Here is a 27,403-nt window from a genome sequence, read left to right on the forward strand (position 1 = left end):
TCAGCCCTCATCTGGCTCTCGTCCTTTCTGAGGGACCGGACCCAGGCGGTCCATCTTGGGGAGTTTTCATCTACCCCCTGCCAGGTCCAGTGCGGTGTTCCCCAGGGTTCTTCTCTCTCTCCTTTACTCTTTAATCTTTATATCGCTCCGCTCATCTTTGCTCTACAGCAACTGGAGGTCTCGGTATATAACTATGCCGATGACCTCCAGCTCATCTTTAATCTTTCTCCTACTCCTGACTCTATCTCAAATTTCCAATCTACTCTATCTTTCATCAGGGACTGGATGAATTTCAACCACCTGAAACTCAATCCCGATAAAACGGAGCTTGTGGTGATGGGTGGTTGCTCCAGTCCCTGGAACTCTCTTTTCTGGCCCCCTTCTTTTGGTTCTCCTCCCATCCCTGTTTCCTCTGTTAAGACTCTTGGTATCAAGTTAAACAACCAACTCACTATGCACTCCCAGATTGGCTCTGTGGTTTCTTCTTGCTTTCTTACTCTTTGTATCATTCGTTCTATCTCTCGTTTCTTTTCTTTCCCTGCACTTAAGCTCATTCTGTCCGCACTGGTCCTGTCCCGCCTGGACTACGGGAACATTCTGTACAATGGCATCCCTCAGTACAGCCTCCGGAAATTGCAATTAGTGCAAAACCAGGCTGCCCGCCTTGCCTTCAGTCTTCCTAAATTCCACCACACCTCTCCCCTCCTGAAGACCCTTCATTGGCTTCCGGTGCGGGAACGTGCCTTATTTAAACTAGGCTGCATGGCGTTCCAGGCCAGGACTGGCCTGGCCCCTCTATTTATATCTTCGGCCATCAAGGTCTATGTCCCTGGCAGAGACCTCCGCTCTTCGGCACAACTTCTTCTAGCTGTGCCCCGCTACCGGAAAAAGAAACAGGGTGGCACAAAATTTTCCACTCTTGCCCCCATGTTCTGGAACTCTCTCCCTTTCTCTCTTAGGTCCCTCACTGATTATTCCGCCTTCCGCAAAGCCCTGAAGACTTTCTTATTTCCTCAGGCTCATCCCTAGTTATCTGACTACTTTTCCACCTGCTGTCTTAGTTACTGTTCTCGCTTAGTTGATTGCCTTTTACTTTAGCGCCAAGAAACCGCCTAGGTGTATGTTGCGCTTAATAAATATTTTAAACTTAAACTTAAACTTAAACTGGGGGATGCCAGTGGTCTTGACACTTCTCCCGACCTTGGCATGTTGTCTCCTCCTACCGTGGCAATGGAGGAGTAAGTGTCATACGCAGCAGTGTTGCGTAGGGCAGCTGAGGCTCTCAACCTCGAGCTTCCTACGGTGGCAGTCAGGACTTACCTCCTGAATGAGGTGTTTTAACCGGCAGCGAGCTCTTCGGAGCCCCTGCTGCCGTTAAATGAGGCCCTCACCGAAGTCCTTTTGGGCACGTGGTCCAGGCCCAACACTGGGGCTCCCGTGGACAGGATGATGGCCCGCCGCCACTGCCCGGCTCCGGGCGACCGCACTTTCCTCTCTCAACACCCCACCCCGGAGAGCTTGGTGGTCCAAGCCTCCATCTCCAAAAGCGCCTCCCCTACCGCTCCATTGGAAAGGGAATCCAAGAAGCTGGACCACCTTGGCAAAAAAAGTTCTCTCTTCCGCCAGCTTAGGACTGCGGTCCATTAACACCGCATGTCTCTTTGGCTGTTATTCACACTCAGTGTGGAATACGGTGGCGCAAGTGCTGCCTCTGTGTCCAGAGGAGGCCTGATCGGAGCTCTCCCAGGCTGTTGCCGCCAAGAGAGATGCAGCAAAGTTTACGATCAGTTGTGGGCTGGACACCGCCGACTCTCTGGGCAGGACCATTTCAACGTCGGTAATGCTTCGGTGCGACGCCTGGATGAGGTCCACTGGCTTTGCAGGGGATTTCCAGAAGACCTTGATGGACTTGGCCTTTGATGGCCATCGCCTTTTTGGCGACAAAGCAGACCACGCCCTAGAGTGCTTCAAGGACTCATGGGCAACGGCCAAGTCCTTGGGCCTCTCTTCTCATCCGGCGCTGTCTGCTTTTCGCCCCTTTCGTGGCTACGGATGGGGTGCCCCGCCACGTCCCACCCAGGGCAACAGGCCGCAGCAAAGTTACCCAACCTTCGGGCGGCCGGGGACCTGAAAACAACCGTCGTGGTTCTGGGGCTCGTGGGCGGGCCAGTCCACCAATGCCCTCCCCCCCCCCCCCTGCAGAAGCCCCCAAACCCTCCTAGTCCGACCTTCCTGACCCATCAAACACCAGTGGGCGGCAGGATTCGCCATCACCTCCCCCACTGATACACCATCACTTTGGACAGGTGTGTTTTGAAGATAGTCCGAAGGGGCTACTCCCTCCACATGACAGAGGATCATGTGGCCCTTCTACAGCAGGAAGTTATGGCTCTCCTGGCCAAGAGAGCCATCGAGCACGTTCCTGTCCCAGAAGTAGGTTGTTGTTGTTATGCCCACTACTTTCTGGTTCCCAAGAAGGACAAGGTCCTACGTCCTATTTTGGACCTCAATCGCTTCCTCAGTAAGGAGAAGTTAAAGATGTTGACGCTTGCTCAGGTCTTGTCTGCCCTCGACCCGCAAGACTGGATGGTAGCGTTGGACTTGCAGGACGCTTATTTTCACGTTCCCGTCCTGCCGGCCCACCGGCGTTGCCTACGGTTCACGGTAGGCCATGTGCACTTTCAGTTTACTGTGCTCCCCTTTGGCCTTACCAGCACCCCTCGGGTGTTCACAAAAGTGATGGCGTGGTAGCAGCTCATCTGTGGAGATCAGGGGTTTCAGTCTTCCCCTATCTCGACGACTGGCTGTTGAAGGCGGGCTTGTCCCAGGCAGTCGTCTCCCACCTCCCAACTAAGGCTGACCTCCTGCATTTGCTGGGGATCTCCATCAATGTGCCAAAGTCGCACCTGATTCCGTCTCAGAAGCTCCTCTTCATCGGAGCGGTTCTGGACACGACGCGGTTTCTGGTCTATCCTCCCGAACAGCGAGTCTGGGATATTCGGGCTATGATTCTAATCTTTCAGCCTCTATCCTTGGTTTTAGTCAGAATTACCCTGAGGCTGCTGGGTCTCGTGCCTCCTGCATCATGCTGGTCGATCATGCCAGGTGGAATATGCGGTTTCTGCAGTGGGACCTGAAGTTACAGTGGGTGCAGCATCAGGGGAATCTGTCCGATTGCGTCCTGATCTCGGAGGGCACTGCTCAACAACTGCAGTGGTGGCTTACAAACCAGGATTGGGTCAATGGTAGATCCCTCTCCCTTCCCCAACCAGACCACACAGTGGTGACAGACGCATCCCTTCTGGGATGGGGCGGCCACATGGGAGAGGCGGAGATCCGAGGCCTCTGGTCTACGACGGAGTCCGGGCTTCACATCAACCTTCTGGAGCTCTGGGAGATTCATCTTGTACTGAAGGCATTCCTTCCCTCTGTCCGGGGAAGAGTAGTGCAGGTGTTCACGGACAACATCACCGCCATGTAGTATTGCAACAAACAGGGCAGGGTAGGGTCGTGGACCCTATGTCAGGAGGCCCCTCCGCCTCTGGGCATGGCTGGAACATCAGGGAATTTCCTTGGTGGTTCAACACTTAGCCGGTTCTCTGACGCCAGGGTGGACGATTCAGCAACAGGTGCATGATGGATCACGAATGGCGTCTTCACTCGGAGGTGGTGCAAGGTCTCTTTCAACAGTGGGGAGAGCCTTGGTTAGATCTATTCGCCACCAAAGAGAACCTGCAATGTCAGCAATTCTGCGTGCTGGAATTTCCAAGGCAGCACTCGCTCGGCGACGCTTTTCGTCTAGAGTGTAGTTGCGGTCTGTTGTACACCTTTCCGCCTATACCACTTCTACCCAGACTGCTTAAGAAGATCAGGTGCGACCGGGCCCAAGTCATTCTGATGGCTCCAGATTGGGTATGAAGAGTCTGGTATCCCGAACTGCTCAACATGGCCATCGATCCTCCGATCAGACTGCCTCTTCGGGAAGATCTTCTGTCACAGCAGCAGGGGGACTGTCCTCCACCCGAACCTGCCCAGTGTCCACCTCCTTGCGTGGAGATTGAGCGGTGGCAGTTAACTTCTTTCGACCTGCCTCCTGAAGTCTGTGATGTAATCTTGGCAGCCAGACGTCCTCCACTAAGACCGTATACGCCTGCAGGTGGAACAAATTTGTGGCATGGTGCACAGCAAAGGCTGTAGATCCCCGTTCTGCCCCTCTCTCTAAAGTACTTTTGTTACTTCTCTCTTTAGCCCAGCAGGGCTCTGCTCTGGGCTCCATCAAGGGCTATCTTTCAGCCATCTCTGCTTTCCTTCAGTTGCCAAATCAGCCATCTCTTTTCAAGTCCCGGTAGTTAACCATTTACTAAAAGGCTTAACGCATCTTTTTCCTTCAATTCCCTTCGTTATGCCTCAGTGGGACTTGTACCTTGTGCTAACCTATCTCATGTGTGCTGCCTTTGAGCCGCTGTATAACTGCCCTTTACGTCTTTTGACTCTTAAAACTGTTTTCCTGGTGGCCATCACTTCTGCTAGAAGGGTGATTGAGCTCCGGGTTCTTTCTTCTATCCCTCCTTTCCTGTCTGTTCATCCGGACAAGGTGCTTCTCCGCACCCTTCCAGCCTTCCTTCCTAAGGTAGTCACTGCCTTTCACATTGGGCAGACCATTACTTGGCCCACCTTCTTTCCGCCTCCGTATCCTTCAAAGGAGGAAGAAAGGTTCCACCGTCTGGACCCAAAACGTGCGTTCTCCTTCTGTCTGGATCACACAAAACATTTTCGGGTGGATGATCAACTTTTTGTTGGTTACGTGGGTGCAAAGAAGGGTCGGGCCGTACACAAATGCACCATTTCTCTATGGGTTGTGTTGTGTATTAAGGCTGGTTACTCTCTGGCTAAAAAGGAGCCTCCAGTCGGGCTCCGCGCTCACTCCACCAGGGCGACAGCAGCCACTACTGCCTTGGGAAGGGGAGTGCCTCTGAATGACATCTGTGAGGCAGCCACGTGGGCATCCTGACCAAACACTTGTGCCTGGACAGCCAATGTAGGAGAGTAGTGTCTGCTTTCCTATGGTCACCCCACTTTTTGCTTTTTGCTTTACTGGTTTTCGACTTTAATGTGGCTGTGGGCCTGCTAATCAGACCCACAGCCCAGCTGTTCTCTCTCTACATTCATACCATGTACTTTAGGTACATCACCAATTGGGAAATGGGTCACTCTGGTGAGTGCCTGTACAGTGTACCCTAGGTACCCAGGGCATATGTGCACCCAAGGCCTACCAGGGGCTGCAGCATATCTTATGCCACCCCTGGCTGGTCATCCAAACTGACACAACTGGCTGATCACTCAGCTGGGGCAAGGTCGTGTAATCACCCCTTGCTTTGGTATAGTATTCCTATACATACCATTATATATAGACACATATATACCTACAAGTCACTACTATGGCAGGCCTTAACAATCCTGAAGGCAGAGTGCTTGGTTTTATGTGAGATGAGGCTCTAGCATGAGCTGAGCCTGTCTGCAGCTTTCGGAACCATGTCCTTATAGCTGTCCTGTGATATAGCCATACCATATACTCTTAAGTGCATTATAATCCTCGCGGTTACATGCTAACTCTGGTTTGGCTTTATCAAAACATGTCGTGTAAGGTGTCATAAGCTTTGGATTACTACCCCCTCGCCAGTTCTGCGACGGGGGTAGCATTCCACCCTTCTAGAGGGAGAAGACATGTTGTTCCTGTTAATCCCGGTTAAAGTTAACCAGAGCCTCAGCATCACAAAATGGATGCTGCTGCCACAGACACAAGTTTGACCTCCTGCTGCTGGGAGTCCTTCCAGCGAGGGAGGCTTGGACAATAGGTTTCCTGTCTTGGGAGGTGCTAGCACCACCCCAGACAGGCCATAGTGTATTGGGGCAGGGAGGGCTGAATGAAATGAGACACTGCCTGGGGCACACAAGGTGTCCCATGCATAGCCCGGTTCAAACCAGTTGCTGGGGCACGCCAGCCCCAGCTCTGGCGCGAAACTGGACAAAGGGAAAGGGGTGTAACCACCCCCTTCCCTGGTCTCACCCAGAGGAAGGACCTAGCAGGTAATCCAGCCCCTCAGATTGGTATATAGGTAGGAGCTGAATCAAGAGACTTTAGATTTATCCTGAACTGAAACTTGAAGCGAAACTCTGGACCTTCGACATTCTATTGCAACTAGAAGACTGAAGAATCTCCCTTGTGGTCAAGGAGTGACCACCCTGTGCAAACAGGCACCATCCAGCGATCTGCGGTTTACTTTGTCGACGCTCCCGCCGGAGCCCGAGCACAGAGTCCGACAAGAGCCATACTTCCAGACTTCTTTGACCCCGAGCCACAGCAAAGCTGAGACCCCTGGAGGCGACGAGAGACGTGGGACCGGCCATCTTGAAAAGCCTGCTCTTTGCTACTTGTGCAGCTTCTGAGGCACCCTCGAAGTTGTGCATTGGGGATTGAGAAGCCCTAGCGCCGAGCACCTGTTGCACCGACGCACAGCCCTCCGCACTCACCGAGTGCCGCGTGGGGCCTGCTTGTGCTTTTGTGCTCGACGCGTCTGTCCGGTTACTTGCCCGTTGGCTAGTGGCCTCTGTGACGACGAACCTTCGAATCTGAACCACCTGCCTGGTTGCTCCTGGTGGGCCCCTGCTTCCCTGCAAAGGAGAAGCCCCATAGACCTTGCTGGTCTAACCCGAAGCGAATATTCGATTCCTGCGTGGGTTGCATTTGCCAAGGCCTGTTGACTCCAATCCGGAAGCCGACGCCGCCAACAGCGAGATCGTTCGTGGGACAGTCCGTATCCAGCTCCTGGTCGTCGTCGACGCCTCCTGGTCCACGTGGCTGCAGAGTCAAGCTTCACGACATCACCTGATTGCTTCGCGACATCGCCTGGTTCCTTCCTGGTCACTGGCTAGTGACCCAGTCTCTGTCCCCTCTGCTTTCAGGTACTCTTCATCCTCGATCCGCCCTTGGATCCAACCGTACACTTCTCTCCTGGTCGCCTGCAGCATCTTTTTACAGGTCTCCATAGGAATCGGCGACGAAACCCGACACAACTTGACACCTATGCACCCGGCTCCTGTGGGTGAGGTAACACGGGCACTCCGGTGCTCCTGTAGGTATTGACTATCCTAGTGTCCTAGTTTTCAGTGGCTTTCTCCTAGTACATCCGGAAGTGTCCTAAAAGAACTAGTTTCTAACTCTTACGTTCCCATTGTTTCCCTATGGTAACTCGCGTGTGTGAATAGACACTGCATACGCATCCCGTGGGCCTCCTGCTCCCTAACTCTTGTTAGCTTAGCGTAGCCCAAGCGATTCCCTAGGCCCTAGGCCTATCCTGTGTTCGTGACGTGGTTCTTATACCACTATTTTAGTATATGGTTTTACGTGACCCTAGGGCTCTACTGTATATTGTGCAACGTATTGTATGATAATTAAGTATCTTGTTATGTGCTTTAGCCTCTGAATACATATATATTTTATATATAACCTGTGTGGTGTCCTTTCATTTGGTATTCAAGGGGTTACATATGGTAAAATAGCTTGCTTCACATGCTCTCTGAAGTTTTAGCCTAAGACTGCTTTGTCCATGCTACCACTAGGATAGCTGGTCTATAAGGTTGACTTAACAACCATCACCATAAGGGTTGTTTGGACTGGTAAAAGGTGCTCACTAGAATAGTGAACATCATATACCAGGCCAACTTCTCACAGCCAAGTCCAGAAACGTCCTTCTTCGCCATATGAGCTGAAAGAACTGAGGCCAAAGAAGAGGGGCAGAGAGAGGATCCACAGAACAGAACGGCCAAAGAAGCCTTCCCTCTGGACTTGGTTGCCCCTCTTTCTCTCTTTCTGAGATAACTGCTATATAGTCTATGCATGCATAGTTTCTTCTGTTCCTCTTTTCTTTGGCCCGTAGGGCTCTGCTCTGGGCACTATCAAGGGCTATCTCTCAGCCGTTTCTGCCTCCCTTTGGCTTTCAGGTCAGCCTTCTCTTTTCAAGTCCCCGGTTGGTAATCGATTCTTGAAAGGCATAACTCATCTCTTTCCTCCTATTACTTTCGTTTTGCTTCAGTGAGTCTTGAATCTAGGGTTAAGTTAATGTGTGCTCCCTTTGAGCCACTTCACCACTGTCCTTTGAGGCTTATAACTCTCGAAACTGCATTCCTGGTGGCCATCACTTCATCACTTCTGCCAGGCGAGTGAGTGAGCTCCAGGCTCTTTCTTCAAACCCTCCTTTTCTTTTGGTGCATCCGGACAAAGTTGTCCCCTGAACCCGTCCATCTTTTCTGCTAAAGGTTGTCACTCCCTTTCACGTTGGGCAGACCATCCCTTTTCCCACCATCTTTCCTCCTCCTCATCCTTCCAAGGAGGAAGAGATGCTCTACCGTCTGGAGCCAAAATGTGCGTTGTCTTTTTATCTGGACCGCACAAAACCGTTCTAGGTGGATGACCAGCTCTTTTTTGGCTACGTGTGCACCAAAATAGGTCAGGCCGTACACAAACGGACTATCTCCTGGTGGGTTGTTTTGTGTATTAAGGCATGTTATTCTCTGGCGAAAAGGGAGCCTCCAGTGGGGTTCCGGGCCCATTCCACCAGGGCGACGGCAGCAGCTTTAGGGCGAGGAGTTCCTCTGAACGATATCGGTCAGGCAGCTACGTGGGCATTGTTTCACACCTTTCCGAAACACTACTGCCTGGACATTCAAATCCTGAGAGACGGCTTCTTTGGCCGTTCTGTTCTCCAGGACTTTCTGGTGTAACATTGGTTCGCAGACCCACCACCGGGGTTGGTATTGCTGGGGTATCTATTCTATGGTATGTAATCTATAACTAACCTGTTTCTTTCAGATGAACAAGTTACTTACCTTCGGTAATGAGATATCTGTAAGAAACATTAGTTAGTTATAGATTCCTTACCGCCCCACCCATCCTCCCCATTCTGCCAACTGATTTGTAGGGTTAAGGATATCTTTTCAGGGCCCTAGTTTTGTGCACCAGTTGTCAGTGTCTTGCATGGCTCTGCGTTTCTGGCGCGGAAAGTTGTGTACAGAACTGACGTCAGCGCGCGAGGACGGTGTCTCAGTAGCTACCGCGAGGTCATCACAGCGACACAATGCTAACGACAGACGCGGAGCCGACTGACGCCACCTTCTGACGCGCAGAGGTACTGCTGATGAAAAACGTTCGGGTTCCAGTCTGACGTCTGGGGATAATTCTAAGGTAAGGATTCATAACTAACTAATGTTTCTTACAGATATATCGTTACCAAAGGTAAGTAACTTGTTCTTTATTGCTGCATTGCTTTTTTTAAAATAAAATCGACTGAAGCAAATGAGAATGGCAGCAAAGCCAATCGATGGCCGAGCTCTAAGCCCACTGTAAGTTAACAGCATTTCTTGGAGAAGACCGTGCTTGTGGTCTCTAGTATGGAAGATCTAAAAAATGGTGCTTGAAAAATTAGCAGTGGTCTGGATCAAGTAATACATCCTTGCTCCAGTGAAGGGACAAACACAGGAGGAAGGAATGCCCACACAAGATAACAAATTAGAAGCTTGTAAATGAGTGACAATGAAGCCAACCAATGGTAAGATGTGGGTGGACTTTAAGCTCACTATAAGCTGACAATACGTTTTGCAGCAGACATGCACTGTTTAGTAGGTGAGACCAAAAAATAACAGGAAAACCTATTTTATCAGAAATGTACACAATTTATCAGATTTAATTTGATTTCCCTAGTCCGGAAGTGTTTTTAGCAATCACAAAAAGTGTTATATAATGAAGTGTCTTGTACATTGCTTGAAAACTTTGCTTTCTAATGGATGTGTTTGTAATGATTTTTATTTCAAAATTTTCAGTGATGCACCAGTCAGTGAACTTTCATTGGAGCTCCTTTTGCTGCAAGTTGTTTTGCCAGCTTTGCTAGAACAGGGGCATACAAGACAATGGTTGAAAGGCCTTGTACGAGCTTGGACTGTTACAGCTGGATATTTACTGTACGTATAACAGCTGACTTAATTGTGTTTCAGAACGTTTTCTAGATTTGTTTGTCGCATTGAATGAAAATAAAAATTTCTCTCCTCGGTCACCTTCACACTTCACATCGTACAGCAACCTCACCACCCAATGACGCCTAAGGAGATAAACTGTCTGTTTAAGGTGGAAAGATGAAGGGCTCTGCCAAGCAGCATGCACAATATTTGCCCACTTACTTGTCCAAGTATGCCTACTCCACAGTACCACTAACTACATTTGTCACAAGCAACAGGGTACCGTGCAGTAGGAGGGAATACTAATATGGATGCCCTTTCTGATTTAAATACACTCACTTTACTGAATATCTTTTAGGACAGTGTTTATTTATTTTTTGTTTCTCTAGAGCTAAAGGGATAAAGTTTCCCACCATATGTTATTACCAACAGCTTCCCTAAACAGTATACTTAAAATTAACTTTTTGTGTGGCACGTATTTGGAGACTATTTTTTTAGGTGAACAGAGGACACTATATCTAGCAGGTCTGCAGCCTCCTTCGTCAGGCAGCTTTATCACTGTTTAGGCTAATTGAAGTTTTCTATTGCTTTTGCTTTAATTTTAAAGTCTACGTTTAAATTGGGTCATATTATAAACTGCGCAAAATCGAATAGGTAAAGTATTTCGGTAGTATGAGGAAAATATTTTTAAAACCGTCTAGCTGTTATCCAAAGTGAGACACATGGTAACAAAATTGAAATATTATCCATTGCCTGGATCAAGTGACACATGGTCATCAAATTTGAATATTTGTCTGCCGTTACTCAGAGGGAGTTTGAAGCCTGTCCAAAGTGCTGAATTCATTAACAGTAAAAGTATATCCCACAACTGTGGGTACACACCAACAGGCGTGGGATATGCATTTCCAGTTATATCTTTCCATTTTTTAATGTATTTAGAACTGAAAGTGTCACTGTTTTATATAATATATATATATATATATATATATATATTACTGAATTAGTACCCGCTTCCACCACTATGGCTGACAGTAGCGACACCCCGAGATTAATCACAACTTTCTGTAAGCAGGAGATAAAAATTAGAGCCATTATTCAGAAACATTGGCAATAGTGTTAACCAACAACATTTTTCGTAATAGGTTGGCTGTGACCCCAACCATTACGTTTAGAAAAGGGAGATCTATGGGTATAGACCTTGATAACTCCCCTGAAACACGCAGAGCTGCAACATGGCTACAACCAATCAGAGGGTTTAGAAGGTGCACAACATGCAGAGCATGCAAGTTTGATTGTAACAAAACAAGCTATCATACTCCTTTTGAGGCTTCTCTGGTTTCCATCAAGGGTAGCTATAATTGTAAAACAGAGTATGCTGTATATGTTCTGACATGCACCTGTGGCCTTAACTACATTGGTAGTACGAAGCTGCAGGTGCATGTCAGAATATTGCAGCATATTAGAGCCATCCTACACAGTGATCCAGCCTACCCTGTGGCACGACATTTTAAGAGATGTCATGCAAATGATATCAATTGTCTTACGTAATTAGTGCCATACTGAAATCCAGAAGAGGTGGTAATAGGGAACGTCAACTCAGACAATTAGAAACAAAATGTATCCTTGAACTTTACAGCAAGTGGCCACAGGGTTTGAATAACACAGAAGATATGTACAAGTTTCTATGAATATAGTGTGTTTATGTAGGATGTTTAGTTCAGAATATGCAAAGGGCTTTTGCTTCAAAACTTCTGCTGCTAATATTATATACAAAACATCACATGAAATTCCCTTTTTTAACTTTTTAAGATCTGGTTTTATGTATAATGAGGTTTTCGTAAACAATTATGTATTTAATATGGATTTTAATAGTATCTTCCTGGATGGAATTTTACTGTTGACAATATTAATATGTTTGCTATGGAATTATACTAAAATTGGTCTTTTTTGTATATAGCACTGCACTTTATATTTGGTTATTTTGCAGTTATTCATGATATTGCACACTGGAAAATTTGCACTTTAAAATTGCGTACCCACTCATGCACTTTATTCTGGAATTATATCCTGGATTCATCCAGAGAGACATTGGTTGCTTACAAAAATGCCTTTAACAAAAATAACAGTAAGAATGAGAAAACTTTGTATTCATGGACTAATCCTGTATTTTTTCATTGTTTGAAAAAAAATGTTAGTTATGTATTTATACATTTATAGTTTTTATCAGTTTACACATATTTATTACTTATATGTACTGATATGAAGACTCTAAATCGGCATTACATGTATAGTTTCCGGGTGAGATGCCTATGGTTTTACTAGAAAGACTGTTGGCGACAAGTCTGTTTTCTATGACTATGGTCATGTGACCTGAGTAAGTGAAGGTGGGTGGTTACCTAACACACATTTGCACACATAAATTAAGTAATGGCGCGGTACCTATCCGCATGTGAGCAAGGTCTCTTGTGGCCCGAAACGCATCGTGCTTGGGTTGTGGTATTAAATAAATAAAAAATCATCTTGCCTGAAGAGCTGAGGGGTCTGAGTCTCCTTCGCCGCCGAGGGTTGGAAGTGGCAGTAGTTCGACTTTGGATATATATATATATATATAACTCAATGAAACTCAATACTGTATTTAGCAGGTATTAATTCATCCAAGCTCTACATGACTAATAAGCATTCAAGCAGAAATAGGATCTGTGCGTAATTTGCACTTTGTTTTTTAAATTAAGTTTAGTATTTATTATTGTGTGGCAATATGTATATTTTAAAAATGTTTATACATATTTATTTGAATTTTAAATATTGAATATATGTATTTATTTATTCGAAATCACACAATATTTATAAAATGCGAGCATTCATGTTTTTTTAGTGATATAAAATACATGATATAGGTAGTCTCGCAAAAACAATGCGCCTAGCAGTAATGCAGCATTGTGGTTGAATATTGTCTGTTCATTGCAAAAACGTCTTGTTGTAAAGAACATAGTATTTCTTCGCTGCTCATTAATCACGTGGTGTTGCATTTGAGAAAAGAAGAAAAAACGTATAAAAAACATGGCGTACTGCTTACTCTGTATGTGATCAAGGGCACTTGATGCCCGAAACGCGTCATGGACTGAGGAATTGAAACAATAAAACATCTGCCATCCAAAGGTCATGGTGGTCCGTTACTTCCGTTCGCCGTCTGGAAGGGCTGGAGGTTGTGTTTGCATACCAATTTACGGAAGCCAGGTTGATTCCGGTGAACGGACCCCTCCCTACAAGTGGTAACAGCCGACAACCTAACGTGGCAAGGAATCCGAAAAGGAACAGTGGCTGTAACCCCCTACGAGCCAGGAGAGCATACGCCAGTGAGAGGACACCGTCGGTTGAGTCGGAGGACTCCCGAAAGGAATCCATCGAAAACTGGTGAGTGAGACAGCATTTGTGTAGGCGGGGTGAGAGGACCTTTGGCAGTACAAGTTGTTGAACTCACGGAGGTTGAGGTTCAAATATTCACGGAGATATCCTCTAAAAATGACGCAGTACGCGAGCGAGAGGCAGCCGCAGACGAGCTGTTCAGTAATTTACCAAAAGTCGGCAGTAACGCTACTGATACAAGAACATTGGAATCTAATACGGACAATGATGTCAAATTTCTTTTAAAAGATCTTGAAAAAAAGATGAAAAATGAAGTAACGAAGTGGTGGGAGCACAAGTCTTTAACAAAATATGTGGAGGTCGGTAGAGCACCGCGAGGGCTCAGAATACTCCTCAACCAAGCTTTGACAACCCCAATCCCCAACTGCTTAGGGAATGCGGTGAGAGTAACCTAGTTGCATCGATGAACCTAGTACACATACTAATTAAGTATGCAGAGATTGATCGTCAAACATTGCTATGTGAAATTGAAACGTTGAACAAAGAGCTAAATAAATCAGATAAAAAAGACTTTATTATGGCTAAACGCAATGAGATCAATGAACGACTCAAAAAGCATGAGGACAGGATCAAAATAAGAAAAGTGCATACATTTGCACGCGACCAGGCTGACTATGAATCGGGCCAGATCTACACCTATGCCCGCAAATACGATACTGCTAAAAAATTGAAAATAAGTGGAAAAATCAAAGTGAACCCCACAAGTATCTTGCAATCGGTTACAAGTGATGCAAACATTGTGAGTACTGATACAGAATCTGTGAACAGTGACTCAAGTATGGAACGTGCAAGTAACAATAGTAAATGAGTAATATTATACTAAGCTTGGGAGAAGAGATCGATTTTTTGGTGGAGGAACGAAGGCAAACGCTAAGACCCAGGAACATAAAGAAGCCAATAGAAAAAGGCGAAACGCAAATAGAAGAGCTCGGCGCTGCGGGGGTAAGCGCAAAGCCAAAAGAAAAGAAGAAGAATCAATGGCGCAAAAAATAAATTTAGGCCAGGATGAGAAAATAATCATTAATCTATCCACGACGGTATTAACAAAGGCGGAAGAACAGCTGCTCGCATTAGGGTTGAACTTTTGTCCAGGGAACAACTTTGATTATGCGAGAACAAGGATAGATGTGTTCTGTTTCATCCGAAAATTAAAGCTTAAAAAATTCTTCACTATTAAAACTGGGTTGGAAAAAACAACAAAAAGTGCACAGCCTGTTGAAACTGAGACTCCAGCGAGATTGCAGGCATCGGATTTACAGACACTTTTGACTATGCATGATCTTAGTAATAAATCAGGTGCGGTCAGTCAAAGGGATATGCACAATGAGTCCACCCAACATAGAATACAGAAAATCAATCTACTTCAAAAGGCAGCTGGGGAAAGCCCATACAAACCGAAATCCGATAATGCCTAAAGACGCAGTCAATACTTTTCATGAATGCGTCACAGATTAAATCAAAAAGCTACACCACCAAGTAAACTATAAAAAAGGCAAAATGGAACACAATAAAATACAATTTCAAAACCTGATGAATAAACTAAGCAAAGATGTGGAAGTCGTCATTAAAAAATTGGACCAAGGCGGAAATATAATGCTCTGGCCGAGGAAGGACTATACACAAGAAGCAATGAGACAGCTCATCAACAAATGCTGTTATGAAAAAACAACTATGAAGGAATACAGCAAAGCAAAAGACTATATAAAAAAGGAGTTGCAGTGTTGGAAATGCGAAGGTTTGATCACCACTGGTGAATTCCAATATATGTTTAATGAACATCCAGTCCTGCCATTTCTTTAGTAGATGCCAAAGGTCCACAAAAATGTTACTCCAATTCCGAGTCGCCCTATAATTTCAGCCACTAAGAGCATGACTGGGCATGTGGGGGCATATGTTGATTACTTTTTACAAGATCTGGTTAACTCACTGCCCTCATATGTAAAGGATACGGGGGACTTTTTGAACAAAATTGGGGACATTCAATGGACAGACAACCTGACTCTAATAACATTAGCGATAGTCGCTGTATACCAGCATTGAACACAAGATGGGTATAATTACTGTCAAACATTTCCTGGTGTCAAGGTCATGTGAATACTACCAACATAACAAAATGTTATTGGCTTTGATTGAATGGTGCCTAATAATAATTTTTTCTCATTAGGTAAGGATATCTATTTGCAGATACAGGGTGTGCCCATGGGGGCCTGCTTCTCCCCTAGCTACGCGTGTTTGCACGTGGGCTACTGGGAGGAGCGGGTCCTCGTGGTTCAACACCGTGAAATTTTCTCTAAAAAGATTTTACATTTGCTACGCTACATCGATGATGTTTTAATAGTTTGGAATGATGGAATTGAAAGTTCGAAAGAATTTGTGAAAACTATTAACACTAACTGTATGAATTTGCACTTTACATCACCTTGTAGCCAGACTAGAGTAGAATTTTTAGATGTTAGGATTTTTATAAATGATGGTAGATTGGCCACTACTGCCTATAGAAAACCAACAGCATGCAACGCAACAGTGCATGCAACTAGTGCCCATCCTAAGCATTTAATTGCTAGTATCCCATTTGGGGAAATCCTGAGGTTGAAACGAATTTGCAACACAGTGGAGGAATTTGAAAGCTGCAAACAGGATACCCTGGCTAGATTAAGAAAGAGAGGATACACTAACAAAATGCTAGTTGATGCTGGTAATAAATCTGAGACGAGATCAAAAGAATCACTGCTGCCATAAAGAGATGATGGTGAGGTGAATCATGTAGACACCACTGAAGGCACACCCAGACTAATTACAACATATAGTCGACAGGAAAGGAAAATACGGTCCATAATTAACAAAAACTGACCCATAGTACTAACTGATAAAGTTTTGAATAGCAGACTCCCATCTAAACCAACTATTACGTTTAGAAAAACCCAAAGTATGGGGGCTAAGCTAACGAAAAATAGTCCAGAGTTAGCAATAAGGGAAACCTGGCTGAAACCCAGACAAGGCTTCTTTAAATGTACGTTGTGTCGTGCGTGCAAGTTTGGAGTCAATACAACAGGTTACAAGACTCCATTCAGAGAAAATTAGATAATGATATGGGCAATTACAACTGCCGAACGGATCACGCAATCTATGTTCTCACGTGCATCTGTGGGCTTAGGTACGTGGGAAGTACTAAGCTGCAGGTGCACGTGAGAATTTTGCAACATTTACATGCAATTGTTAATAGTGATCAGGCCTATCCGGTCGCTCGACATTTTAAAGAAGCACACAACAATGACTTTAACTGTTTAACGTACTGTGTCATTGACTCTGTATTGGCCCCTCGCAGAGGTGGCAATCGGGGAAAAATTGCTAAGGCAAAGAGAAACAAGATTTATTTTAGAACTAGATAGCAAATTCCCGAACGGTCTCAATAACTCAGAGGACATGCATACTTTTTATAGTTGGTCATATCTATACATTTTTTGTGTTTTGCTTGTTTCTATGTGTTATTTTAGGAAATTTTAACCTAGGGAGGTTGAGATAGCCTGGATAGAATTGTAACACATATTATCTTTGCATATACTGAATATACATTTTTGACATTTCCATCTATGATCATGATGTCGACAGTCAATCTGCCCAACAGGCTTGTTGGGCAAACTAAGACTTTGATGGTACCAGACTTGTCCGTTGTCCACCATGAATGACTATGGTGTAGACAACTGGCCTCTTGTTTTTAGACACTTTTTACAATATCCCTTTTTTTGATACAACACTGCACATATATTTTTGTATATGCAAATTCATTGCACCATGCACTTTAAATAATATATAAACACATAAATTCAAGCACAGCTCACTTTATGAAATATATATGTATACACAGATGACGTATATTACAGCACTATGCACTTTATAACTCAATGAAACTCAATACTGCATTTAGCAGGTATTAATTCATCCAAGCTCTACATGACTAATAAACATTCAAGCAGAAATAGGATCTTTGCGTAATTTGCACTTGAAATTAAGTTTATTTATTATTGTGTGGCAATATGTATATTTTAAAATTATTTATACTTATTTATTTGAATTTTAAATATCGAATATAATTATTTATTTATTCAAAACCACACAATATTTATAAAATGCGAGCATTCATGTTTTTTAGTGATATAAAATACATGATATAGGTCGTCTCGCAAAAACAATGTGCCTAGCAATAATGCAGCATTGTGGGTGAATATTGTCTCAGTTCATTGCAAAAACGCCTCGTTGTAAGGAAAATAGTATTTCTTCACTGCTCATTAATCACGTGGTGTTGCATTTGAGAAAAGAAGAAAAAACGTATAAAAAACATGGCGTACTGCTTACTCTGTATGTGATCAAGGGCACTTGATGCCCGAAACGCGTCATGGAATGAGTAAGTGAAACAATAAAAAATCTGCCATCCAAAGGTCCTGGTGGTCCGTTTCTTGAGTTCGCCGTCTGGAAGTGCTGGAGGTTGTGTTTGTGTGTGATATATATATATATATATATATATATATATTACCTACTGGCGATAGCCAGTAGGTATATATAGTTAGGATTGTTTTCCATAGGGAAATCGCAACATTCTATTGGGAATAACGTTGGCGCCGGTTGAGGAATCTTCCTGAAATTTTCCTTAACTTTGCCTCGCGGCGCTCCGGTCCTTCCCTGAAAGTTTGGGGGGGATTCGTCAAGCGGGGGCCGAGATAAAAGGGGGGTCCCAAAACGTGTTTTCCCCATGTTAATTTCCATAGGGCGGTTGGACTCACTTTTAGCCCGAACGGCTGAATGGTTTTCCACCAAACTTGGCAAAATTGTAGGGACTGGTAGCCCGATGTGCCTTTGCTATGTCTCAAGATATGTGCTCCAGTGGATTTTGAGTAATTTAGGTTCAAAAAAATATATATATCTATGGCAGCTCACCCGTGAGCTCACCCGTACGCTACGCTTACCGTACGCGCACGTACGCGTACCAAACACGTACCCCTACGTGCACGAGCTGCATGCTGATTGGCTGCCACTGTCTGTCAACACTCTAAAACAGAAATTGTGTGCAGCCATCTTGTGCCTCGGTAGAGTGAGGTACAGGAAAGCAGAAAAACAAATGTGTAGATCTCAAAAAGGGGGCAGGGTAGAAGCACCCTGACCCCCTAGACCTGCTCAGGGGGTCCCACAAGGACCCCCAAGGCAAAACATTGTTGTTTTTTTTTTAAAGTCGCGGGGTACGCGTACGGTACGCGTACCCCGCGACTTTTAAAAAAAAATAAAACATTTTTTTTGCCTTGGGGGTCCTTGTGGGACCCCCTGAGCAGGCCTAGGGGGTCAGGGTGCTTCTACTCTGGCCCCTTTGCGAGTTTCACACCTTTGTTTCACTGCTTTCTTGTGCCTTGGTTCTAACAAGGCACAAGATGGCTGCCAACACTTCCTGGTTTTGAGTGTTGACAGAGAGTGGCAGCCAATCAGCATGCCTTCCCGAGAAAGCTGCATGGTCATTGGCTGTCAACACTTCTAACCAGGAGGTGTTGGCATCCATCTTGTGCTAGTGTTGACAGACAGTGACTGCCAATCAGCATGCCTTTGTTCACAAAAAGAGGACAAAGTTCCTATACCAGGGTGCAAAAGTCACCCACGTGTCTGAGTGCAAATAGTCACCCATACATTAAAAACAGGGAAGAATGGGGAAAAGTAATCCTAGGTAAAAAATACCCTGATGGGAGAGGGAAAGACATACTACATCCTCTGCTGCCCTCACACACCCCGGAGGATGTCATGCTTCATCATCGGGCAATTTTGCTCTTCGTAGGGCCGGCGCTGCAATTCCCTACGGGTCCCCGAAGGGTCACTTTATCGGAGATCTTTTAGAGGATTAGCCGGATGTTGCATGCAGGTGTGTGGGGAAGGGTAAGGGAGGGTAAATCAATTACGTGCAAACATGATAGTGTGATAAAATCAAGGGTATGGAAGCAGCGACAAGATTGTCTAGGTAACCCTTGGCAGTTAAAAGTACTGCTTAAAAATGACTGACCCCACAAGGCCCACTATGCCTGGGTGTCACTAGTCAAGGTCAACATGTTTCGCGCCTCTATCGCCCGTAGGTCATTGGCGCTTCGTCAGGACCAAAAACAAAGTGAAGTGCACGTGAGTAAAATACATAAAAGTTAAAATGAGAACCCTCTTATCTCATCCAGGGCAGATCAGGAGACCTGTGTCCACACTATGTGGTTGTAGCTGTTACATTGAAGCTGCTCCTGGATGATACCTAGAAAGAGAAAAAGCAAAGTAAGCCACATGTGAGCGTCAGTAACAACTTGATGCATCACAAAGTGTCACTTATGTGTACACAGCGCTTCAAATAGAAAGATTACGCGGGCACACAAGACTGGTCCACAGTAGATCGGGGGCTGCTAGTTCAAGGAGCCCTTAGGCTCAAAATAACGCATAAAATGGTGTTAACAGGCAACTAACCTTGGCTGTATAAGGTTGTTTAAACGTATAACAACTATAGGGCAGAAATCTGCCAATGTTGAAAATTGGTGAAAAGTACCAAACCGTGAGGTGGGTAGTTCACATCACAGTGCTTACCAAATATTAGTTAAAGCTCTCCTCTAGTGGTCAAGGGAATGGACGCCCGCAAAAAGTCGGGCTGTGGAAGCAATAGACACAAACCAGGTACATAAGCACAACGGAAAAAGTACCGGTGAAATAAGATGGAATTAATTGAAATGGCACTTACTAAGTAATGCGGGTGTAGCCTCTAGTACACCTACCCCTGTCCAAACGCTCGCCGAGAATGAATTAAAGGCGGCGAAATGCAGAGTTTAAATAAATGGATCGGGTGGGTAGTGGAAAAAAGAGAGAGGCGGTAACTCTTTACGGTGAAGCCTCACAAGGAAGTGTTAAACTGCGCATGTGCGAAACAACGCAGCAGCGGCGCATGCATATTAGCCGTGCACACTGCTCCCTCGCTTCTGCGCACTGGCTTCATAGTCAAGGAAAATAACAATGCCGGTAATGATTAAGAGTTCACACAAATCTACAAATTAATCCGGTTTAAGTTACTCTTCACTAGTTCAGGCCTTCCCGTATGAGACAGGTCCTAGTATCATGATTGGACCACACCTCGAAAATTAACTTCAATCTATGTAGGAATTTCCCGTTTGTGACATGTCCTGATGTCGTGACTGGATCACCCCTTGAAAATTAACTTAAATCTATATGGATGTTTCCAAATTCACAACCATCAACATATAGTTGACGCTTAGGCCATAAAATGGGGACTAAGAGAATACAGCCAAATTGCCTAACACCAAGGACAGTATTGTAAATCCTCACGTATTTTAATGCAAAGAATTAATCCCCCGGGATTATCCGAGGTTACCAATTCAAGGCTTAACATAAAGTCAGCACCCAACGACCCCAAGGACCCGTCTCGTGTGCCCACTTGAAAAGGGAAGGAAATAGGGTAGGTCCCGCGGCCGTAAAGCCGTGCATAATCAATTCAACAAAAGAGAGGGGGGACCAAGGAGCCAATAAAGGTCCAGTGTCCATGCTCCTAAACCAAATCTGTTCACAAAAAGAGGACAAAGTTCCTATACCAGGGTGCAAAAGTCACCCACGTGTCTGAGTGCAAATAGTCACCCATACATTAAAAACAGGGAAGAATGGGGAAAAGTAATCCTAGGTAAAAAATACCCTGATGGGAGAGGGAAAGACATACTACATCCTCTGCTGCCCTCACACACCCCGGAGGATGTCATGCTTCATCATCGGGCAATTTTGCTCCTCGTAGGGCCGGCGCTGCAATTCCCTACGGGTCCCCGAAGGGTCACTTTATCAGAGATCTTTTAGAGGATTAGCCGGATGTTGCATGCAGGTGTGTGGGGAAGGGTAAGGGAGGGTAAATCAATTACGTGCAAACATGATAGTGTGATAAAATCAAGGGTATGGAAGCAGCGACAAGATTGTCTAGGTAACCCTTGGCAGTTAAAAGTACTGCTTAAAAATGACTGACCCCACAAGGCCCACTATGCCTGGGTGTCACTAGTCAAGGTCAACATGTTTCGCGCCTCTATCGCCCGTAGGTCATTGGCGCTTCGTCAGGACCAAAAACAAAGTGAAGTGCACGTGAGTAAAATACATAAAAGTTAAAATGAGAACCCTCTTATCTCATCCAGGGCAGATCAGGAGACCTGTGTCCACACTATGTGGTTGTAGCTGTTACATTGAAGCTGCTCCTGGATGATACCTAGAAAGAGAAAAAGCAAAGTAAGCCACATGTGAGCGTCAGTAACAACTTGATGCATCACAAAGTGTCACTTATGTGTACACAGCGCTTCAAATAGAAAGATTACGCGGGCACACAAGACTGGTCCACAGTAGATCGGGGGCTGCTAGTTCAAGGAGCCCTTAGGCTCAAAATAACGCATAAAATGGTGTTAACAGGCAACTAACCTTGGCTGTATAAGGTTGTTTAAACGTATAACAACTATAGGGCAGAAATCTGCCAATGTTGAAAATTGGTGAAAAGTACCAAACCGTGAGGTGGGTAGTTCACATTTGAGATGTCATCAGTGATGTCACTGACCATGTCATGAATGATCTAATATGTGACATCATCAGCAGTGGATTGCGGGTGCGAGAAAAATAGTTAGTACAACTAACTATATAGGAGCAATTTCAATGGTTTTGTATGAGTAAAATGTCCAGCTAACTATAACACCACTAAAACTTAGTTTTTTGAGTGAATATATATATATATTACAGTCTTTTCATCCGTAAATCCACTTGCAAGGAAAGATGAAGTGCGGACCCACGGTTCTTAGTGCCAGGTAATTTTTATTTTTCAGTCACCCTGCATCGCCGCCACGACGCGTTTCAGCCCCACCTGGGCCTTGATCACATGACGCGTTGTGTTTGTGTAAGGGAACATTTAAAGTGCAAGTGCGAGTTACAATTAATCTCAGCTGATTATTGCACAAGAGACAAGGAAAAAAGACTTTCTTTCTCAAATGTCAACATGATACACGAGCAAGGGGTAATCAGGAGGAACATTTTCATAAATAACAGCGTAAATGCATACCGATAAAGCAAGGACATACTCATATACAGTAATAAATATATGTATATAAAATATAGTCTGTAAAGACAGGGTAAAACATTGAGCATTTAAAATCTATAAAAATATTAAATAATGTAAAAAAGCTAAAAATGCCAATTTTAATACCACAATGGTATGAATAAATGTGTTGTACCGTGAATGTCCTAATAATAACAATGTTAAGTGCAAATAACGCTAGAATATATATCCATGTGGAAGAGATAACATATTGATTGTACTCCCTTACCATTAAAGCCCAAGTGGGCAAATGTGTATTTTTATAATCCTAATTTTCAGCTGATTTTCAAAAGATAGACGAACAAACACGAATAATCCTTGAGCCAGCCGGTACAAGGAGTGCATTAATATGTGTTGAGTGTCATTGATAAACCTATAACCATGAACTAATCCGGTGAATAAATATGTGCCAAAATGTAAAAAAAAAATTTAAAACATTTTTGGGAGAACTTAGCGCCATATGTACACATTTCATTCAGGTTATGGAGGATTAAAAAACGAAGGACAACCCACATGAATCAAATGCAAGTGTATAAATCCTTGTGGTGTTTAGCCCCATTGGCGACTTTGTATTAAGTTCCAGTATGTGGAGAAGTGTGGCTCAATGGTTAGAGCAGGCAGACCTTGATGCAGAGCTCTGGCCAGGGACCAGGGTTCGATTCCTGCCTCGGCGGGTCTCCGGCTCATTAATTCCCCTGACTGGATATTCTCGCCTCAGTGCCTGTTCTGATCATGGGTCCCACGCTGCAACTCTGGGCAATAGCTTGCTTAGTCTCCACAACGGCCCCAAAAGCGCTGGGATGCCTGGCTGCACCTGAGGGGTGCCCAGGAGTGGACATTTCCCAGGAAAGCAAGGAAGGGTTCCTAAGCGGTATACGGACAGCGCCGGGACACCTCCGGTGGAGGTAGCTGTGCGCTTTACAAATTCCGACATTTATTTATTTATTTATGTAACGTGCCTTCACGGTTACCACCCCTCCGGAGTGGCGGAACACAATCAATTGCAAAGTAACTAAGATGTGTTGGGTTACTTTAGTCAGCCACCTCGAAGTGCCTAGCCATAGGATATGCCTGATCTTTGTTGGTAATGTCTCGTATGTGTTGGAGTATTCTTTTATGTACTAGTAGTTTAGTACTGCCAATGTAGCTTAAAGCACATGGACATTCCAACACATACACGGCATGGTCTGTTTTGCATTTGAGTCTTTTATTGATACATACTGGATTAGGCTTGAAAGGTGTCGTATAATCCTTTCTATTTTTAGCAAATTTACAAGCCTTACATGTTACACATTTAGTAAAGCCCTTCTGTGATGATAACCAATTAGTGGGTGTTCTAATTTCTGGAATGTTTTTAACCAGGCAGTTGCCAATAGACCTAGCCTTCCTGAAAGCCAATTGATGTTTATGACCCACCAATTATAGGGTCATTCAATACCAGGTTCCAGTTTTTATTTAGGATTTTCCTGATAGCTTTATGTTTGTTGTATGTGAGTTTTAGCAAGTGCCTGGTCCCTGGTGAGCAGTTTGTTTTGTTGATCGCTCTGTCCACAACCACGGGGCATAACCTCTCGCTAAAAATCTTTGTTTACTGCTTTCCTGAGCTACCGGACAATCAATGTCACTATTACACAAACGCCGTACCTGGAGCATCTCCCCATAGGGGATGATTTGGATTAGGTGTTGCGGGTGATGGCTCGTAGCATGTAGCAAAGAATTTCCCGCCGTAGGTTTATGATACATTCTAGTGGAGATTGTTTCACCCTTATAAATACCTCCACATCTAAAAACACTACTGAGGATTTACTCATGTTAGCAGTAAACTCAAGGTTGAGTTGGTTTCTGTTTATTTGGTCAACAAATTCAATGGCAAGTGATTCAGGACCTTTCCAAATTAAAAAAAGGTCGTCACTATATCGTAGCCAAAGGGGTACATGTTGATCTATGATGTGTTTAAAGTGCCCCATGAGGACCTGCTCCTCCCACAGCCCCATATGCAAGCAGGCATAGCTGGGTGAGAAGCAGGCCCCCATCGCAACTCCCCTGATTTGTTGATAGATGTAATTGTCGAACGAGAAGAAATTTTGCTCCAAACAGGTAGTGACCATATTGACTAACATTTTGTTTTGCAGAAATAGGTATGCTCGCCTACGGTTTAGGTAATGTTACTGCCTTAATACCATCTTGATGGCGTATGGATGTATATAATGCAGTAACGTCCATAGTTATCAAAATTAAATCTTCACTCCATTGTATTCCCTGAATTTTTCTTAAAAAGTCGGAAGAGTCTTGGAGGTTGGATGGTAAACCTTTAACCCATTCTTGAAGGAAATAATCTATGTATTTTGTGGTATTTTCCATGATACTACCTATGGCCGAAATAATGGGCCTACCCGGAGGTTTAGTTTAATTTTTGTGTATCTTTGGAATAAAATATATCGAGGGGATTACTGGATGGTCATTTCTCAAAAAACGATATTCATCATCACACAGTAACCCCCCACTTTTCCAAGCAAGTAATTTACCATAATAATCATTCCAAGAGGCTTTGACAATATTGATGTTGCTTTTTTTTATAGCATGCAATTTCATTAAGTTGAAGGTGGGCTTCCTCCATATACAATGCCCGTGGCCACAGGACAATGTTCCCCCCCTTGTCAGATGATCTCACAATCAAGTTATCATTGTCCTGCAACTTCTTCATGAGTTGTACATAACATTGTTGTTGATGGCTGTATTTGTACCCCGCAAAGTTGGTTGATTTATAGAGTATTTTTAAATCAAGAATTACCTGTTCATGGTAAACATCCCGGTTGTCGTGGAGCATAACAGGCTTGAACACCGATTTGGGCTTGAATGATGTTTTTTATTTATATATGCATAAACAGATAAATCCATTGCCGGGGCGCATTATATCGGCACAGGGAGGGCTGATGGAACCCATTTCCAAATATGTTGACTTTTTTATTAGAAACTATGTTGAAGATCTTGGTTCATATATTAAAGACATGGGTCATTTTTGGGGAAAACTCAGTAAAATAGTATGGTGTGAGCATTACTGTTTTATTGTCATGGATATATGTGCCCTATATACGAGTATAGAACACGAACAGGGTCTAGCAGTAGTGAAATTTTACCTGTCTAAACGTGATATCAAATTCCATGAACATAACAAAATGATACTGCAAATGATTAATATGTCTCAAAAACAATTATTTCCTGTTCAATGCATCAGTGTACCAGCAACTCCGGGGTGTGGCTATGGGGGCATGCTTCTCCCCCAGCTTTGCATGCTTGCATGTAGGCTGGTGGGAGGAGCATGTCTTAAAGCACATCCTGGAGGAACACTTCTCTAATAAGGTGGTTGCCTGGTGGCGATTTATTGATGACGTATGTGTAATTTGGCAGGGCTCTGTGGAATCGGCACAGACATTCATCAATAAAATCAATGTTAATGATTGGGGTGCCGCTCGTAGGTGCTTTTGGACTTTGCCAATCTGTCTGCTGTATTGGAGGAGTACCGTGCTTTAATTCTTGTGGATACGCCGGAGACCGGGACTGCGAGGCCCACCAGGCTGTGCGCTTGAAGATCCTGCACACCTGCCGCCTCTTCCCGGGTCTCCTCCCCTCTGTTTGCTCAACCCACTGGCCCTTTAAAGACGACTCGCGGCCCCCGCTCCGCGGGGGCCGCTCGTAGTCGCTTTTGGACTTTGCCAATCTGTCTGCTGCATTGGAGTAGTACCGTGCTTTAATTCTTGTGGATACCGCCGGAGACCGGGACTGCGAGGCCCACCAGGCTGTGCGCTTGAAGATCCTGCACACCTGCCGCCTCTTCCCGGGTCTCCTCCCCTCTGTTTGCTCAACCCACTGGCCCTTTAAAGACGACTCGCGGCTCCCGCTCCGCGGGCGCCGCTCGTAGTTGCTTTTGGACTTTGCCAATCTGTCTGCTGCATTGGAGGAGTACCGTGCTTTAATTCTTGTGGATACCGCCGGAGACCGGGACTGCGAGGCCCACCAGGCTGTGCGCTTGAAGATCCTGCACACCTGTCGCCTCTTCCTGGGTCTCCTCCCCTTCACCTTGTGCCCCGTGTTATAGGAGGCTTTTCCACGCGTGAGCGGGACGCGTGTGTGGGACGAAGGCCGGGACGAAGCCCAGACTAAGGGCGGACCCGCTGAGACCCTCCGAGGCCTGCAGAGCCTGGGCTGGGCCAGTCCCCCTGTTCTTGATTCTATCTTTGTCCCCTCTTCCCGTTGCTGCTGTATTTAATATTATAGCTTGCATTCGTATTATCCCTGCAGCTGTTATTCGCTCTGTGCCTTTAGTTTTTATTCTTTTTCTGTTTTAATGTTGCTTTCTCTACACATTAATTGATTGGTACTTGCGATCTACCTCTTTATAATTCTCATATCACTAGTTCTAGTTGTCAAATAATATGTCTGCTCGTGAAACCCGAAGCCAGACAGCGGCAAGTGGTAAATCCAAAAAATTAATTGGCACTCTAGATAATTTTATTCTCCGCACCAACTCTTTAATTGATCAGGGAATAGTACTTATGGAAAGGAGGGTTTCGATGGACCTTGCCCAAGCCAAAAGATCTTCATTAGGCAATATAGCTCTAGCATGCTCCCCGATCAAAGCTATAAACAGCTCTGATCCTCACCCTAGACAGTTAAATGCTAGACCTGACATCCCAACTATTTGCCCCACATTACAACCCGATCCTTCTCCTGAGAGTGCTCCAATCCCAGCTGCCCCTTTGCCATACAACTCATCATCAATACCAGTTGTAGTCCATCATGAGAATAACTGTTCCCAAAGGGGCAGTTTGGAAGGCGCAGTTCCAA

At 44.8% G+C, this 27,403-nt stretch overlaps 1 protein-coding gene across 1 annotated transcript in view; it reads left to right on the plus strand.

Annotated features, from left to right (window-relative positions):
• The window catches only part of MARCHF6 (membrane associated ring-CH-type finger 6), a 1,360,950-nt gene that overhangs the window by 759,392 nt on the left and 574,155 nt on the right, over nt 1–27,403 (plus strand). The window contains exon 18 of the mRNA XM_078687648.1: nt 9,877–10,014. Within this exon, the coding sequence (XP_078543774.1) occupies nt 9,877–10,014 (138 nt within the window). The remainder of the gene's footprint in view (nt 1–9,876; nt 10,015–27,403) is intronic.

Source organism: Lissotriton helveticus, chromosome 4_1, assembly GCF_964261635.1.
Source record: "Lissotriton helveticus chromosome 4_1, aLisHel1.1, whole genome shotgun sequence".
NCBI lineage: Eukaryota > Metazoa > Chordata > Amphibia > Caudata > Salamandridae > Lissotriton > Lissotriton helveticus.